The sequence below is a fragment of the Rana temporaria genome, chromosome 10 (assembly GCF_905171775.1).
Source record: "Rana temporaria chromosome 10, aRanTem1.1, whole genome shotgun sequence".
In the NCBI taxonomy this organism is placed as follows: domain Eukaryota; kingdom Metazoa; phylum Chordata; class Amphibia; order Anura; family Ranidae; genus Rana; species Rana temporaria.
The window spans coordinates 3,192,421-3,212,420 of NC_053498.1; the positions used below are offsets into that span (position 1 = coordinate 3,192,421).

The 20,000-nt window shown below is 39.8% G+C and overlaps 1 protein-coding gene and 1 long non-coding RNA gene across 5 annotated transcripts in view; one reads left to right on the plus strand and one right to left on the minus strand.

The window, feature by feature from the left end:
- PAX7 (paired box 7) overlaps positions 1 to 15,802 on the minus strand; it is a 141,822-nt gene extending 126,020 nt beyond the window's left edge. The window contains exons 1-4 of one of the 3 annotated variants that reach the window (XM_040326775.1): positions 15,591 to 15,802; positions 3,364 to 3,599; positions 1,936 to 2,065; positions 243 to 377 (exon numbers count right to left, since the gene is read on the minus strand). In XM_040326775.1, coding sequence (XP_040182709.1) covers positions 243 to 377; positions 1,936 to 2,065; positions 3,364 to 3,501 — 403 coding nt within the window. In that variant the 5' untranslated portion in view covers positions 3,502 to 3,599; positions 15,591 to 15,802. Of the gene's footprint in view, positions 1 to 242; positions 378 to 1,935; positions 2,066 to 3,363; positions 3,600 to 14,461; positions 14,825 to 15,590 lie in introns of those variants that run through there. The other 2 variants (XM_040326774.1, XM_040326772.1) reach the window with 2 other exon arrangements.
- Positions 15,803 to 16,777: 975 nt separating this feature from the next.
- On the plus strand, positions 16,778 to 19,296 carry LOC120915949. Of its 2 annotated transcripts, none has more exons than XR_005743916.1 (3): positions 16,778 to 16,937; positions 17,061 to 17,148; positions 18,814 to 19,296. It is a non-coding gene; the product is annotated as an uncharacterized LOC120915949 (long non-coding RNA). The 2 variants fall into 2 exon arrangements; XR_005743917.1 differs by lacking the exon at positions 18,814 to 19,296 and adding an exon at positions 17,405 to 17,521.
- The last annotated feature ends 704 nt before the right edge of the window (positions 19,297 to 20,000 follow it).

Genomic DNA, 20,000 nt, shown 5'->3' on the forward strand with positions numbered 1-20,000 from the left:
CCCCCCCCCCCATCACTGCCCCCCCCCCCCATCACTGCCCCCCCCCCCCCATCACTGCCCCCCCCCCATCACTGTATATATCCAGAGGATTGATGAGCACAGATATCAATACATGATTGTACATATAAAACAAAAGGCAAAGTGCAGTAACCCATAGCAACGGTCTGGATGTGATGTGCACTTTGCTGGCTTTGATACATAAGGGCGGAACTGTCACACGCGGACACAAGTCCTCCTCCTACCTTTGTCGCCCAGGATGCCATCAATGCTGTGCTTGGTCTTCTTCTCTCCATCCTCTTCTTTCTTATCACAGTCATCATCATCCTCCTTCTTCCCGAACTTTATTCTCAGGACCCGGCTAATCGAGCTCACTAAACCTCAGAAATGAAAAGAAACCAAAGGAAATATAAATAGGGGTGTATGGGGGGGGGGCACTGACACCTACTATCACTCACTGACGTGACTACTATCACCTGGGTACACAGGGGGCACTGCCATCTACTATCACCTGGGTACACAGGGAGCACTGACACCTACTATCACTGACTACTATCACCTGGGTACACAGGGGGCACTGACACCTACTATCACTGACTACTATCACCTGGGTACACAGGGGGCACTGCCACCTACTATCACTGACTACCATCACCTGGGTACACAGGGGGCACTGCCATCTACTATCACCTGGGTACACAGGGAGCACTGCCATCTACTATCACCTGGGTACACAGGGGGCACTGCCACCTACTATCACTGACTACCATCACCTGGGTACACAGGGGGCACTGCCATCTACTATCACCTGGGTACACAGGGAGCACTGCCATCTACTATCACCTGGGTACACAGGTGGCACTGACACCTACTATCACTGACTACAATCACCTGAGTACACAGGGGGCACTGACACCTATAACACTGACTACTGTCTTCTGGGTACACAGGGGGCACTGCCATCTACTATCACCTGGGTACACAGGGAGCACTGACACCTATACCACTGACTACTATAACCTGAGTACACAGGGGGCACTGACACCTACTATCACTGACTACTATCACCTGGGTACATAGGGAGCACTGACACCTACTATCACTGACTAGTGACTACTATCACCTGGGTACACAGAGAGCACTGACTACTATCACCTGGGTACACAGAGAGCACTGACTACTATCACCTGGGTACACAGGGGGCACTGACACCTACTATCACTGACTACTATCACCTGGGTACACAGAGAGCACTGACACCTACTATCACTGACTACTATCACCTGGGTACACAGGTGGCACTGACACCTACTATCACTGACTACTATCACCTGGGTACACAGGTGGCACTGACACCTACTATCACTGACTACTATCACCTGGGTACACAGGGAGCACTGCCATCTACTATCACCTGGGTACACAGGGGGCACTGCCATCTACTATCACCTGGGTACACAGGGAGCACTGACACCTACTATCACTGACTAGTGACTACTATCACCTGGGTACTTAGGGAGCACTGCCATCTACTATCACCTGGGTACTTAGGGAGCACTGCCATCTACTATCACCTGGGTACTTAGGGAGCACTGCCATCTACTATCACCTGGGTACTTAGGGAGCACTGCCATCTACTATGACTATTAAAAGCCAAAGGGTTTTGAACTTCACTTCCTATTAAAGGGGGTCCATAAAACACAATTATTGGTTATCGAACTAACAATTAAAAGTAGAAAACACTCAGCTCACTACAATAGAGAGGATCGGATAATCTAATAAATGTAATCTTGTTTGATATGGCCGACCAGAGCAATTACTCCCCACCATGCTCAGACTAGCCTGCTCTCCTATGCCCCGCCCATGCGGTATGTCCCTGTGCTCACGCAGTAGCCCGCTCTCCTCTGCCCCGCCCATGCGGTATGTCCCTGCGCTCACCTGAGGGAACAGAGCTGCGGTCGCAGTGGCCATCCTTCAGCAGCCGGTCCCGGATCTCCCAGCTGAACATCCCGGGGTTCTCCCGCTTGTATTCCTCGATCTTCTTCTCCACGTCGGGAGTGGCCACCTGCTTTAATGTGATAGGACAGAACAGGACAGGCATGTCAGTATATGGGGTACAAGGACAGGACAGGCATGTCAGTATATGGGGTACAAGGACAGGACAGGCATGTCAGTAAATGGGGTACAAGGACAGGACAGGCATGTCAGTAAATGGGGTACAAGGACAGGGCAGGCATGTCAGTATATGGGGTACAAGGACAGGACAGGCATGTCAGTAAATGGGGTACAAGGACAGGACAGGCATGTCAGTATATGGGGTACAAGGACAGGACAGGCATGTCAGTATATGGGGTACAAGGACAGACATGTCAGGATGTGGGGTACAAGGACAGGCATGTCAGTATGTGGGGTACAAGGACAGGCATGTCAGGATGGGGGGTACAAGGACAGGACAGACATGTCAGTAAATGGGGTACAAGGACAGGACCCCTAAATAATGCATGGATGGGAAGAAGGCCGGACTGGTCTGTGTGCTCTGTCTGTACAATGAGGGTTCAATCCCTTCCCAAACACCCCAATTCAGTGCGGCACCTCCCATACAATCCTATGTAATAACGGTTGTTACATTGTAATTCTCGGAATACCGATCATCAGAATTGTATCCTATAGTAGAGTCTGTGTGTATAATATAGATACAAATACAAAACTCTGAATACTCCGCATCTCTATCCTCTCTATTCTATTCTATATTATACTATGCATGCTATTCTACTATACTAGTCTGTTCTGTACTTCCCAGTCTGTGGCCCCCTCTGTACAGGTAATACCCCCCCCTCTGTACAGGTAATATGCCCCCCCCCCTCTGTACAGGTCATATGCCCCCCCCCCCTCTGTACAGGTAATATGCCCCCCCTCTGTACAGGTAATATGCCCCCCCTCTGTACAGGTAATACCCCCCCTCTGTACAGGTCATATGCCCCCCCCCTCTGTACAGGTCATATGCCCCCCCCCTCTGTACAGGTAATATGCCCCCCCTCTGTACAGGTAATATGCCCCCCCCCTCTGTACAGGTCATATGCCCCCCCCCTCTGTACAGGTCATATGCCCCCCCCCTCTGTACAGGTAATATGCCCCCCCTCTGTACAGGTAATATGCCCCCCCCTTCTGTACAGGTCATATGCCCCCCCCCTCAGTACAGGTAATATGCCCCCCCCTCTGTACAGGTAATACCCCCCCCCCTCTGTACAGGTAATATGCCCCCCCCCCTCTGTACAGGTAATATGCCCCCCCCCTCTGTACAGGTAATATGCCCCCCCCTGTACAGGTAATATGCCCCCCCCCCTTGGCTGAGGCCCTCACACTCACCCTGGGCTTGCTGCCCCCGATGGCCCCGGGCCGGATGGACCCGGTCTCCTGGTACCGGCAGAGGATTTTGGAGACGCAGCCATGGGAGACCCTGAGCTGGCGGGAGATGACGCACGGTCGGATGCCATGGTGGGCCATCTCTACGATCTTGTGTCGGATGTGGTTGGGCAGAGGTCGGCCGTTGATGAAGACTCCGCCGAGCTGGTTCACCCGACCCTGACCCAGAGGAGTGGACACTGCGGGAGGGGGGCACAGGAGGGGATAGTGAGAGGCAGCACCGACAATGGCATCTTCCATATGTACATGATGGTGCATCATATGACCAACTGAGATACAACAGAACAAGAACACCGGGGGTTAGAGGAAGTAAAACATGCAACATTGTAATAGTATTATCATTATTATTATACCAATATTATTATTATTATTATTATTATTATACCAATATTATTATTATTGTCATTAATATTATTATTATTATGATTTTCATTATTAATATTATCATCATCATCATCATTATTATTATTATTATTATTATTATTATTATCATCATCATCATACCAACAGTATTATCATCATTATTTTACCAATATTATTATTATCATCATTATTATTATTATTATCATCATTATTATACCAATATTATTAATCATCATTATTATACCAATAACATTATTATTATTATTATTATCATCATTATTATACCAATATTATTAATCATCATTATTATACCAATAACATTATTATTATTATTATTATTATCATTATTATACCAATATTATTATTATTGTCATTAATATTATTATTATTATGATTTTCATTATTAATATTATCATCATCATCATCATTATTATTATTATTATTATTATTATCATCATTATTATACCAATATTATTATTATTATTATTATTATTATTATTATTATTGTCATTAATATTATTATTATTATGATTTTCATTATTAATATTATCATCATTATTATTATTATTATTATTATCATCATTATTATACCAATATTATTATTATTATTATTATTATTATTATTATTGTCATTAATATTATTATTATTATGATTTTCATTATTAATATTATCATCATTATTATTATTATTATTAATATTATCATCATCATCATCATTATTATTATTATTATTATCATCATTATTATTATTATTACCAATAATGTCTTTGCATTGTTCAGAATGATTGATACACATACGAGAGTAATAATATATAATAATAAAACATTTAAATATTAAAATATATAAAAAGATAAGAAAAAATATATATAATTGTATGTGATCTGCATATTTGTATATTCCATTGTCCCGGGAAGGTTCTCATTCCAGGAGAGGACAATATAAGAATTTGGGTTCTACATGAAAACAGTACAAATAATAATCAAAGTGTATCTAAAGCCCAAATTGTTATTTTTTTTCTAGTGTTAGAATTCATTTTAAGCAGGTTGGAGCCCCTGTCATGTTCTCCTTTGTGTCCCAATCTTATTCCATGTGTCCCAATCTTCTCCTATGTGTCCCAATCTTCTCCTATGTGTCCCAATGTTATTCTATGTGTCCCAATCTTCTCCTATGTGTCCCAATGTTATTCTATGTGTCCCAATGTTATTCTATGTGTCCCAATGTTCTCCCATGTGTCCCAATCTTCTCCTATGTGTCCCAATGTTATTCTATGTGTCCCAATGTTCTCCCATGTGTCCCAATCTTCTCCTATGTGTCCCAATAATCTCCCATGTGTCTCAATCTTCTCCCATGTGTCCCAATAATCTCCCATGTGTCCCAATCTTCTCCCATGTGTCCCAATCTTCTCCTATGTGTCCCAATAATCTCCTATGTGTCCCAATAATCTCCTATGTGTCCCAATGTTCTCCTATGTGTCCCAATGTTCTCCCATGTGTCCCAATCTTCTCCCATGTGTCCCAATCTTCTCCTATGTGTCCCAATGTTATTCTATGTGTCCCAATGTTATTCTATGTGTCCCAATGTTATTCTATGTGTCCCAATGTTATTCTATGTGTCCCAATGTTCTCCCATGTGTCCCAATCTTCTCCTATGTGTCCCAATGTTATTCTATGTGTCCCAATGTTCTCCCATGTGTCCCAATCTTCTCCTATGTGTCCCAATAATCTCCCATGTGTCTCAATCTTCTCCCATGTGTCCCAATAATCTCCCATGTGTCCCAATCTTCTCCCATGTGTCCCAATCTTCTCCTATGTGTCCCAATAATCTCCTATGTGTCCCAATAATCTCCTATGTGTCCCAATGTTCTCCTATGTGTCCCAATGTTCTCCCATGTGTCCCAATCTTCTCCCATGTGTCCCAATCTTCTCCTATGTGTCCCAATGTTATTCTATGTGTCCCAATGTTATTCTATGTGTCCCAATGTTCTCCCATGTGTCCCAATCTTCTCCTATGTGTCCCAATCTTATTCTATGTGTCCCAATGTTCTCCCATGTGTCCCAATCTTCTCCTATGTGTCCCAATGTTATTCTATGTGTCCCAATGTTCTCCCATGTGTCCCAATCTTCTCCTATGTGTCCCAATGTTATTCTATGTGTCCCAATGTTCTCCCATGTGTCCCAATCTTCTCCTATGTGTCCCAATCATCTCCTATGTGTCCCAATAATCTCCCATGTGTCCCAATCTTCTCCCATGTGTCCCAATCATCTCCTATGTGTCCCAATAATCTCCCATGTGTCCCAATCTTCTCCCATGTGTCCCAATCTTCTCCTATGTGTCCCAATAATCTCCTATGTGTCCCAATAATCTCCTATGTGTCCCAATGTTCTCCTATGTGTCCCAATGTTCTCCTATGTGTCCCAATGTTCTCCTATGTGTCCCATAGTTCTCCTATGTGTCCCATAGTTCGCGTATGTGTCCCATAGTTCGCCTATGTGTCCCATAGTTCTCCTATGTGTCCCAATGTTCTCCTGTGTGTCCAAATGTTCTCCTATGTGTCCCAATCTTCTCCCATGTGTCCCAATGTTCTCCTATGTGTCCAAATGTTCTCCTATGTGTCCCAATGTTCTCCTATGTGTCCAAATGTTCTCCTATGTGTCCCAATGTTCTCCTATGTGTCCCAATGTTCTCCTATGTGTCCTTAATTTATGCTATGTGTCCCAATGTTCTCCTATGTGTCCCATAGTTCTCCTATGTGTCCCATAGTTCTCCTATGTGTCCCATAGTTCTCCTATGTGTCCCATAGTTCTCCTATGTGTCCCATAGTTCTCCTATGTGTCCCATAGTTCTCCTATGTGTCCCATAGTTCTCCTATGTGTCCCATAGTTCTCCTATGTGTCCCATAGTTCTCCTATGTGTCCCATAGTTCTCCTGTGTGTCCAAATGTTCTCCTATGTGTCCCAATCTTCTCCCATGTGTCCCAATGTTCTCCCGTGTGTCCAAATGTTCTCCTATGTGTCCCAATGTTCTCCTATGTGTCCCAATGTTCTCATATGTGTCCCAATGTTCTCCTATGTGTCCCAATGTTCTCCTATGTGTCCTAATCTTATGCTATGTGTCCCAATGTTCTCCTATGTGTCCCAATGTTCTCCTGTGTGTCCCAATCTTCTCCTATGTGTCCCAATCTTCTCCTATGTGTGCCAATGTTCTCCTATGTGTCCCAATGTTCTCCTATGTGTCCCAATCTTATCCTATGCGTCCCAATCTTTTCCTATGTGTCCCAATGTTCTCCTATGTGTCCCAATCTTTTCCTGTGTCCCAATCTTATCCTACATGTTCCAGTCTTTTCCAATGTGTCCCAATGTTCTCCTATGTGTTCCAATGTTCTCCTATGTGTCCCAATCTTATGTGTCCCAATGTTCTCCTATGTGTCCCAATAATCTCATATGTGTCCCAATGTTCTCCTATGTGTCCCAATGTTTTCCTATGTGTCCCAAAGTTCTCCTATGTGTCCTAATCTTATCCTATGTGTTCCAATGTTCTCCTAAGTGTCCCAATCTTATCCTATGTGTCCCAATCTTATCCTATGTGTCTCAATCTTATCCTATGTGTCCCAATCTTATCCTATGTGTCCCAATCTTATCCTATGTGTCCCAATCTTATCATATGTGTCCCAATGTTCTCCTATGTGTCCCAATCTTTTCCTGTGTCCCAATCTTATCCTACATGTCCCATTGTGCCCCTATGTGCCCCAATGTTCTCCTATGTGTCACAATCTTGTCCCATGTGTCCCAATAATCTCATATGTGTCCCAATGTTCTCTAATGTGTCCCAATCTTGTCCTAGGTGTCCCAGTGTTCCCCTATGTGTCCCAATCTTATCCAATGTGTCCATACACATAAGGATTACAGGTATGTTTTAAGCTCAGAGTTAAATGGGGGGGGGGGGGTCCTTCTGGTTTAAGTTTCTGATTGGAGCTTTCTAACAACAACAACAAAAAACTTTCTTTTTAAATGCCAAGGGTACTGGCGTTTTTATAAAGCCCAGTGTGCTGCAGGATTATACAAATTATATATATACATAGAACATCTATATTTACTGCACATATATATATATATATATATATATATATATATATATATATATATATATATATATATATATATATAAAATCAGTGCAGTAAATATAGATTTTCTAAGGGATTACATAGATATTATAGGTGACTGTATAGATATATATTATAGGTGACTGTATAGATATATATTATAGGTGACTGTATAGATATATATATTATAGGTGACTGTATATATATTGTAAGTAATTATAGATATTTGAAGCCACTAAAGATATTACAATATATTATAAATGATTAATATGCTCTATACTTGCTATAGATAATCATACATATTATTAGTGACTATGTAGATATTGTAAGTAAATATAAGAGACTAAGAAATGATAAATGCGCTCTAGATAGTATAAGTAATTCTAGGTAAGTGACATCAGATAATATAAGTGAGTCTATCGATAGTAGAAATGTCTGCTGGGTAATGTTAGAAGTGTCTGTTCGGTAGGTGTAGATGGTAGAAATGTCAGTTGGGTAGGTACAGAGGGTGGAAGTGTCTGTTCAGTAAGTATAAGTGTGAGTTGTGTAGGTATAGATGGTAGAGGTGTCAGTTGGGTAGGTATATATAGTAGAGGTGTCAGTTGGGTAGGTATATATGGTAGAGGTGTCAGTTGGGTAGGTATATATGGTAGAGGTGTCAGTTGGGTAGGTATATATGGTAGAGGTGTCAGTTGTGTAGGTATAGGTGGTGGAGGTGTCAGTTGTGTAGGTATAGGTGGTGGAGGTGTCAGTTGGGTAGGTATATATGGTAGAGGTGTCAGTTGTGTAGGTATAGGTGGTGGAGGTGTCAGTTGTGTAGGTATAGGTGGTGGAGGTGTCAGTTGTGTAGGTATAGATGGTAGAGGTGTCAGTTGGGTAGGTATAGATGGTAGAGGTGTCAGTTGTGTAGGTATAGATGGTAGAGGTGTCAGTTGAGTGGGTATAGATGGTAGAGGTGTCAGTTGGGTAGGTATAGATGGTAGAGGTGTCAGTTGTGTAGGTATAGATGGTAGAAGTGTCAGTTGAGTGGGTATAGATGATAGAGGTGTCAGTTGGGTAGGTATAGGTGGTAGAGGTGTCAGTTGTGTAGGTATAGATGGTAGAAGTGTCAGTTGTGTAGGTATAGATGGTAGAGGTGTCAGTTGTGTAGGTATAGGTGGTAGAAGTGTCAGTTGTGTAGGTATAGATGGTAGAAGTGTCAGTTGTGTAGGTATAGGTGGTAGAAGTGTCAGTTGGGTAGAGATGGTAGAGGTGTCAGTTGGGTAGGGGGTAGAGATGGTAAAAGTGTCAGTTGGGTAGGTATAGATGGTAGAAGTGTCAGTTGTGTAGGTGTAGAGATGGTAGAAGTGTCAGTTGGGTAGGTATAGATGGTAGAAGTGTCAGTTGAGTAGGTATAAATGTTAGAAGTGTCAGTTGTGTAGGTATAGATGGTAGAAGTGTCAGTTGTGTAGGTATAGATGGTAGAAGTGTCAGTTGGGTAGGTATAAATGGTAGAGGTGTCAGTTGGGTAGGTATAGGTGGTAGAAGTGTCAGTTGTGTAGGTATAGATGGTAGAAGTGTCAGTTGTGTAGGTATAGATGGTAGAAGTGTCAGTTGTGTAGGTATAGATGGTAGAAGTGTCAGTTGTGTAGGTATAGGTGGTAGAAGTGTCAGTTGGGTTGGGGTAGAGATGGTAGAAGTGTCAGTTGTGTAGGTATAGATGGTAGAAGTGTCAGTTGGGTAGGGGTATAGATGGTAGAGGTCTCTGTGGCCCCTGTCAGCGTGTCGGACAGTGAGTGACAGTTGATCGCTGGTCTCCCATCCATCACACTTACAAAGTGGACGCCTATTAGCGGCCGATAAGGCGCGGCGCCTGTGCGATTCTCTGCGCCTAATCCGGGGGAGAATCTGCAATTTGTTTAATGTCGTGTAATACAGATCTGGCAGATTAGGACGATTTTCCAGGCCCGGCGAGCTGCATAATTTACGGGCCGGGCTGGAAAAAGGCGATATTTGGAGATTTAATGACAATCATGCGCCTCTAATTCCCAGTCACTCGGCTGCGACTCTCCGGCTGCTCGATCCCCGGCAAGGGCCACTCCGAGGGCCCATTCCCCATTCAAGTGCCGAGCTGATTATTGGCAGTCATGTTGTGCAAACATCCCGCTAATCCATTGATCCGTCTCTTTGCCGTCTGTTTTACTTTCATTTGCTACAGAAAAGCACTTCAGTAAATCCCCCCGGAATGTGTGTTTTGTGGCTTTCGCTCTTTTCGTGGCTTTTCACACATTTCCTGCCGCCACTTCATCACGGATTGTATGAATGTGGATTTGGGGGGATTGGGGGGCGATTTGGAGCCATCAGGACCCCCTCCGCCTCTAATGATTGCTGGGGCGGCCATGACAGCCGCCTTGCGCCTTTCCCTCCCCCCACCCCATCCACAGACTCGGGGAGACTGAGAGGAGAAAAGTGTGACATTGATGATCATTAACTCATCATTAATGCCCACAATCCATTTCCCAGGGCTGGGGAGTCACGGCTGCAGCTGCTGCTGCATAAAAATGAATCTTCTGGAGGGGGACACCTGAGATAAGGGGGAGGAAGGGGACACCGGAGATTGGGGGGGGAGGGGGACACAGAAGATTGGAGGGGAAGAGGGGGACACCGAAGATTGGGGGGGACCCCAGAGATTGGGGGGAGGAGGGGGACACCGGAGATAAGGGGGGGGTGACACCGGAGAGTGTGGGGGAGGAGGGGGACACCGAAGATTGGGGGGACCCCTGAGATTGGGGGGAAGGAGGGGGACACCTGAGATAAGGGGGGTGGAGGGGGACACCGGAGATTGGGGGGAAGGAGGGGGACACCTGAGATAAGGGGGGGGAGGGGGACACCGAAGGTTGGGGGACACCTGAGATAAGGGGGGAGGAGGGGGACACCGAAGATTGGGGGGGGACCCCTGAGATTGGGGGGAAGGAGGGGGCACCTGAGATAAGGGGGAGGAGGGGGGGGGGGACACCGGAGATAAGGGGGGTGACACTGGAGAGGGGGGTGACTAGGAGTTTGTTATCTTTGGTGAAAAAAGTTTGTAAAGAATAAAAAAGACTGGATAAAAGTACTACAAAGATACAAAAGTAGCGATACAGCAGAGGAAGTAATATTGCAATAATACAAAGTATCTCTAGATATTAATACAAGGTATATAATGTTATAATACAAAGTATCTCTGCATTGTTACAAAGTATCACTATATTAATCCAAAGTTTCAATGTAATAATACAAAGTATCATTATATTAATACAATGTATAATGTGTGTGTTAATTGCATGTAATAATTGTATATATTAATACATTTAATAATGGAAAGTATCTCGGCATTAATACAAAGTATCATCGTATTAATATAAAGTACAATGTAAAAATACAAAGTATCACTATATTAATACAATGTATGTAATAATGCAAAGCATCTCTATATTATTGCAAATTATTGTGGTAATAATACAAAGTATCAATAAAAAGTATCACCACATTATTACAAAGTATTATTGTAGTAATATAAAGTATAATTGTAATAGTACAAAGCATCTCTGCATTAATACAAAAGTATCACTATATTAATGCAATGTATAAATGTAATAATGCAACGTATCTCTGCATTAAAACAAAGTATCATTGTGCTAATACGAAGTATAACTATAATAATACGAAGTATAACTATAATAATACGAAGTATCACTATAATAAAACGAAGTGTCACTATAATAAAACGAAGTGTAAGTATATTAATAAGAAGTATAACTAACTATAGATTAGTACAAAGTCTCTCTGCATTAATACAAAGTATCATTGTGCTAATACGAATTGTCACTATATTAATACGAAGTGTAACTATATTAATACGAAGTGTAACTATAATAATACTACGAAGTGTAACTATAATAATACGAAGGGTAACTATAATAATACGAAGTGTAACTATATTAATACGAAGTATCACTATATTAATACGAAGTGTAACTATAATAATACTACGAAGTGTAACTATAATAATACGAAGTGTAACTATAATAATACTACGAAGTGTAACTATAATAATACGAAGTGTAACTATAATAATACTACGAAGTGTAACTATAATAATACGAAGTGTAACTATATTAATACGAAGTATAACTATAATAATACTACGAAGTATAACTATATTAATACGAAGTGTAACTATATTAATACGAAGTGTAACTATAATAATACGAAGTGTCACTATAATAATACGAAGTGTCACTATATTAATACGAAGTATCACTATAATAATACGAAGTGTAACTATAATAATACGAAGTGTAACTATATTAATACGAAGTATCACTATAATAATACGAAGTATCACTATAATAATACGAAGTGTAACTATAATAATACGAAGTGTAACTATATTAATACGAAGTATCACTATAATAATACGAAGTATAACTATAATAATACGAAGTGTAACTATATTAATACGAAGTATCACTATAATAATACGAAGTGTAACTATATTAATACGAAGTATCACTATATTAATACGAAGTATCACTATAATAATACGAAGTATAACTATAATAATACGAAGTGTAACTATATTAATACGAAGTATAACTAACTATAGATTAGTACAAAGTCTCTCTGCATTAATACGAAGCGGTGCTACAAACAATACGAAGTAGATCCGATATACCGCAGGGCAGCACTACAAGTAATCGAAGTTGTGATGTAATAATTCTGCAATAATACCGAATTGTAAGTAAAAAGTATCATTGCAATAATACGGAGTCAGACTGGAATTACCACAAAGGCGGCACAACAAACGAACATTCAAATCTCTAATTGCAACAATACAAAGTATCACCGCGATGACACAATGGTCAATAAATAAGCATCACTGCACTGCTGCAAGGGTTAATTATTGAGGATCACTGAAATCATACAAAATGCTAACTGAGAAGTATCATTGCAATGATACACAAACGCTGCACCGGAATACCACAAAAAGGCGGCACAACAGTACAAACGAATCTGTACCGCAACAATACGAAGTATCACTGCAATAGCACGAAGCAGTACTACATTTACACAAAGTAACACTGTAATAATATAAAGTAGTATTACAATAATACTTCCTCTCTGCAATGATACAAAGTAGCACTTCCAGGAATGCGGGAAATAAAGCGGCGCCGCCGTTTGTAATGAGAGCAACACTTCAATAAAACAAAGTATCTTTGTGATGATACAAAGTATTCCTATAATAATGTATCATTGAAGGGATACAAAGTATTTCTCTAATAATGTATCAGTTGATATAGTGCAAAGTATGTCCGTATTGGTGTAATGTATCAGGGATACGTAGTATGTTTGTAATAATGTATCAGTTTATATAATACTAAGTATTTCTGTACTGTATAAGTGATTTATATGCAAAGTATTTCTGTAATAATGTATCAATGATGAGATACAAAGTATTTCTGTAATAATGTAGGTGTTTGTATTATAAGAAGTATTTCTGTAATGTATCGGTGATATAATGCAAAGTGTTTGTGTAATAATGTATCAGTAATGGGATACAAATATGTGTGTACTAATGTATCAGTTGATAAAATACAACACATTTGTGTAATAAATAATCGGCGATACAAAGTATTTGTGTAATAGTGTAACAGAGATAAAAATTATTTCTGTAATACTGTGTCAGTGATACGAAGTATTTGTGTAATAATATATCAGTGATGGAATAAAAACGTATTTATGTAACAATGTATCCGTTGATATAACACAAAGTATTTGTGTATTAATTAATCAGGGATACAAAGTGTTTGTGTAACAATGTACGAGTTGATATAATACAAAGTATGTGTGTAATAATGTGTCAGAAATACAAAGTATTTGTGTAACAATCTATCAGAGATACAAAGTATTTGTGTAACAATGTGTCAGATATACAAAGTATTTGTGTAATAATCTATCAGAGATACAAAGTGTTTGTGTAATAATGTGTCAGAGATACAAAGTATTTGTGTAATAATGTGTCAGAGATACAAAGTGTGTGTGTAACAATGTGTCAGAGATACAAAGTGTTTGTGTAACAATCAGAGATACAAAGTATTTGTGTAATAGTCTATCAGAGATACAAAGTATTTGTGTAATAATCAGAGATACAAAGTGTTTGTGTAATAATGTGTCAGAGATACAAAGTATTTGTGTAACAATGTGTCAGAGATACAAAGTGTTTGTGTAATAATCTATCAGGGATACAAAGTATTTGTGTAATAATGTATCAGAGATACAAAGTGTTTGTGTAATAATCAGAGATACAAAGTATTTGTGTAATAATGTGTCAGAGATACAAAGTATTTGTGTAATAGTCTATCAGAGATACAAAGTATTTGTGAAATAATGTATCAGATATACAAAGTATTTGTGTAATAATGTGTCAGAGATACAAAGTGTTTGTGTAATAATGTGTCAGAGATACAAAGTATCAATCCTCAGGACGCCCAGGGATGCTCTGGAGGATTGCAGCATTGATAGGTGTCCCTGTTTGGGACTGGCGAGGAGCACCTACCTTCCAGAGGGAATCCTGTGCGGGGGTAGTTCTGACCTGGAGCCGGGCGCATCATTCTTGGGATTGTGCCAGGCAGGGCGGCCATCAGCGGTAGGTGAGCACAAGGCACCTGGGTAGAGGCTGGCAGGGAGAAGCCAGGGAGGGAGAAGGTGTGAAGAAGAGGGGAGCAGTGCAGCCCCCCAGCTCAGGATGGAGGCTCTCTCTCTCCTGCAGGGTGAAGGTGAAGGTGGCACCAGGGAGCGGGCACTGTGGGGTTGGCAGCACACAGATCCCTCTGCCTGGACTGATGGCCTTGTTTTTGGGGGGGAACAGATAACGTCAGCTGAGAGCTTTGCAAGTTGTTAAACTTTGATATGTAGGAGGAGAGTGTGTGACCAGGGATAGGCTCTGCCCTGCTTCTTTTATTCATGAAGAGGGATGGGGCAAAGGAATGGGGCTGCTGGACCAATGGCAGGGGGAGGCACAATGCTCCAGCCCCCCTCTGCCTCCCTCATTCCCACTCCAAGGGGGGGGGGGATACTTTCTTTTTACTGTTTCTCAAAATGCACCAAAGAGGATGAGAGCCGAGGGGACAGGTCACTGCTCATCACTGTACACAACCCTTCCACCCTTCCACCCTTCCACCCTTCCACCGAGGGGACAGGTCACTGCTCATCACTGTACACAACCCTTCCAGCCTTCCACCCAGGGGACAGGTCACTGCTCATCACTGTACACAACCCTTCCAGCCTCTCACCCTTCCACCCTTCCAGCCTTCCACCCTTTCAACCCTCCAGCCTTCCACCCCTCCACCCTTCCAGCCTTCCAGGGCTCTCATTTCTCCACAATAATCACTTCATTTCCAGCCACAAATATATGTGACGTTATGGGGGAGCCCCGACACCCCAGCAATAGCAGCTCACATTGTCCCTGGAAGTGGTGTCAGGGATGACAATGGAAGGATATTGGGGGGAAGGGGGGGCAGGGATGACAATGGAAGGATATTGGGGGGAAGGGGGGGGGGAGGGAAAGGGGGGGCAGAAAATCACTCTCAGCGGGAGATGACGCCAAATTTACAATTCACCTTTTCTCATGTAAAATTGGGGTTTGTGCTCCGCATACCATCCCCGACAATTGCCCAGATACTGACCTTTCCGACCAGATCGTCCTATAATCTATCGGAGGAGACCGATCTCTGCACATTCTGCACGATATCGGCGTGGGGTCCAATCTGCGGAACTTCCAACCAGAGAGAGAGAGAAAGAGTTGTAACCAATCACTTCTTCCCAGGGGTTATTGAGTTACTGAGAGATCAGCCCAGGATCAGCATGACCAGCATAGTATGTGGAAAATGCCCCCAAAAATTTCACACATTCACCAGCTACACCCAACAGGATTACACACTTTACTGGGCATTGTTCCTTCTTCCAGGCTTCTTCCAGGCTGTGCATACTGGGAGCTACTGGTCTGTACCCTGTGTGTGAGCTCAGGATAGGAAACGCATCACAGCATCTATAAAGTGTTTACTAATTATTATTATTATATTTATTATTATTATTTATATAAATATTGTTATGCTTTGTTACTTCCAGAACATGTATACTGGGAGCTACTGGTCTGTACCCTGTGTGTGAGCTCAGGATAGGAAACACATCACAGCATCTATAAAGTGTTTACTAATTATTATTATTATATTTATTATTATTTATATAACTATTGTTCCTGCTTTGTTACTTCCAGGCTGTGTATACTGGGAGCTACTGGTCTGTACCCTGTGTGTGAGATCAACAAATCACAACATTTGAAAGTGTTTAGAAGTTTTACTATTATTATATTTATTATTATGTATCTAAAAATATTGTTTATGCTTTGTTACTTCCAGATTGTGTATACTGGGAGCTACTGGTCTGTACCCATTTGTTAATTCCAGAGTGTGTATACTGGGAGCTACTGGTCTGTACCCTGTGTGTGAGCTCAGGATAGGAAACAAATCACAACATTTTAAATGTTTACTAATTATTATTATTATTATATTTATTATTATTTATATACATATTGTTTCTGCGTTGTTACTTCCAGAATGTGTATACTGGGAGATACTGGTTTGTACCCTGCGTGTGAGCTCAGGAAGGATCTTAGGATAAAACACAACATTTCAAAGTATCTACAAAGAATCATTATTTGTATTATTTATATAAAACATTGTTTCTGCTTTGTTACTTCCAGATTGGGAGCTACTGGCCTGTACCGTGTGTGTGTGTGTGTGTGTGTGTGTGTGTGTGTGTGTGTGTGTGTGTGTCTGTGTCTGTGTCTGTGAGACCAGAAAAGAACAACAAATCCCAGCATTTTAAAGTATGAAATCAGAATTATTATAATTATTATTTATATAAAAAATATTGTTTATGCTTTGTTACTTCCAGAATGTGTATACTGGGAGCTACTGGTCTGTACCCTGGGGGTGAGATCAGGAGAAGGAACACAATGATAACATATAAAAGTATGTACTAAGATTATAATTTTTTTTCATTAATATTATTATTGTGTTTTTTTTATGTACTGAGAATAATAATAATTATTATTATTAATAAATACAAATATTGTTATGCTTTGTTACTTCCAGAGTGTGTATACTGGGAGCATACTGGTCTGTACCCTGTGTGTGTTAGCTCAGGATAAGGAACACATGACAGCATTTTAAACATTTATAGGTATGTACTAAGAATTATTATTATTATTATTAATAATAAATATTCTGTTCCTGCTTTGTTACATCCAGTTTGGGTAGACAGACCATATTGGTGTGAGTTGAGGATAAGGAACAAATGATAATATGTACAAGGTTGTCATATAACAATAATAATTACTATAATATTAATTATTATGATTATTATTATGATTATGATTATTATTATTATTATTATTATTAGTAGTAGTAGTAAATTGTTCCTGCTTTGTTATACCCAGATGCTGTATACACAGACCATGCCTGGTCTATACTCCTGTGTATGAGCTCTGGATGAGGAACACGTGATCACATTTATAAGTAAGTCATAAGAATCATCATTATTATTAATAATAATAATAATATCTGTATTAATATTATTAATGATGAAAATAGTGTGCCTACTTTATGTTACACTCAAATGGTGTATACTGAGAGCTAATGAGACCATACTGTACTATAACTATATTTTCATTATAATAAAATGAATGATGAAGATGCTGATTCTTTGTACATACTTGTTAAATGCTATGATGTGTTTCTCATCCTGAGCTCATCACACACAAGGGCTGATTTACTAAAACTGGAGAGTGCAAAATTTGGAGCAACTGTGCACACCAGCCAATCAGATTCTAACTTGAAGCCGATTGGTTTTCTATGCAGAGCTGCACCAGATTTTGCACCCTCCAGTTTTAGTAAATCAACCCCTGTGTGTGATGAGCTTAGGATGAGAAACACATCATAGCATTTAACAAGTATGTACTAAGAATCATCAGCATCATTCATTTTATTATAATGAAAATATAGTTCCTGCTTTGTTACATCCAGATTATGTATACAGAGATCACATGTGCTGCTTTGTGTGATAAGAAAATATTAATAATAGCTTTTTTTTTTTTTTTTTAACTAAAAACAATAATGTTGTGTCTGCTTTGCAACATTCAGATTGTAAGTACATAGCTCAGGTGTGGTTTGTGTACCTCTGTGTATATTTAAAAGGAGAACCCCCCCTCCTTCACCATTGAGCAAACCACAGCCAAGACTGGGAAGTAAATACGTTATGGGTTAGCAAGATAATATTAATAAAAAATGTGTATATAGATATATATATATAATTTTTTATTTTTTTATTACTGTATATATATATATATATATATATATATATATAAATAAAAGTTATATATATTATTTTTGTATTACTATATATTAAAAAAAATAAAAAAATTATATATAATTTTTTTTATTACTGTATATATATATATATATATACACACACACACACATATATATATACACATATATAGTAACAAATAAATAATACAAAAAATTATATATATATATATATATATATATATATATATATATATATTTTTTATTCTTATTGCTATATATATATATATATATATATATATATATATATATATATATATATATATATATATATATATATATATATATATATATATATATAAATAATTTTAATAATATTATTAGCTAGTACTGCTGTCACATTCAATTGGACTTTGTTCTGAAACGTTGAAACATCACAAAGCACGTCCTATGGACAATGAGCAGCTCCATCAGATTATTTTATATAATTTTTTTATTATTACTGATAATCATTTGTTGTCTTGTTATGAAATGAAAACAGAAGAAGCTGATTGGATGAGCAGCGAAACGTTTCCAGTATCACATCAAAGCAAGTCCAGCTGAATGCATGCGACTGCTGCTTGTTACATTGTTGTTACTGATCATCATGTTGTTACATTATTATTACTGAAGATCATATTGGTTCTGTTACTATTTCTGATCGTCTTGTTGTTACATTATTATTTTGTGAGCATATTGGTTTTGTTACTACAGTACCGGTATTACTGATCATCATGTTGTTACATTATTATTCCTGATATTGTGTTTGTTACTGATCATCTTGTTGTTACATTATTATTACTGATATTGTGTTTGTTACTGTTACTGATCATCTTGTTGTTACATTATTATTTCTGATATTGTGTTTGTTACTGATCATCTTGTTGTTACATTATTATTACTGATATTGTGTTTGTTACTGTTTCTGATCATCATATTATTATTTTGTGAGCATATTGGTTTTGCTACTACAGTACCGGTTTTACTGATCATCATATTGTTATTACTGATATTAATATTTTAAAAAATATATATATATGACTATTATGTTGTTGTTTATTAATTTCTTAATTTAATTGCCAATATTAAAAAAATTGGGGGGGTAAATCACAAACACTGATAAGTAAAAATGCCATAAAGTAAGAAAGGCTGAAGGAGAAGGTGTCAGAGCCCTGAGCACAAGAGCTTACAATCCATGACAATGGCTTTATGAATAGAAGAAGTGTCTGCAGATGGTTTTGTGCTCTGCGGATCCTCCATTCATCTCTCAGAGATGTTCTGGCATTTTAATGAGCCTTTTAATTTTTTTTTTTCCCTTTCTGTAATTTTGGGATTGTGTGGCGGCGGCTCCGGCTTGTCAGCTCCCTGGGAACCCGGCGAGGAGAATGCAGAGCAATTTCACAAATCATTTCTCCAACAATTAGCCAGTGTGGAGGGGTGAAATGGCGATTTACCATGGGGGTGTGGGGTTACCTGGCATGGGCATGTGGGGGGGGCTACCTGAGAGGACTGGCACACAGGATGGAGACCCCCCCTCCGACAGGCCAGCGGTAAGTGAGCAGCTCGGGAGTGTTCCGCCCTTTCCTGAGCTCATCATCCAAACACTGCGGGACTGCGGGAGAAAATAATTACACAGCGAGACAATCCCGCAATGACACGCACAATTACAATGACACCGCAACCCTCCGC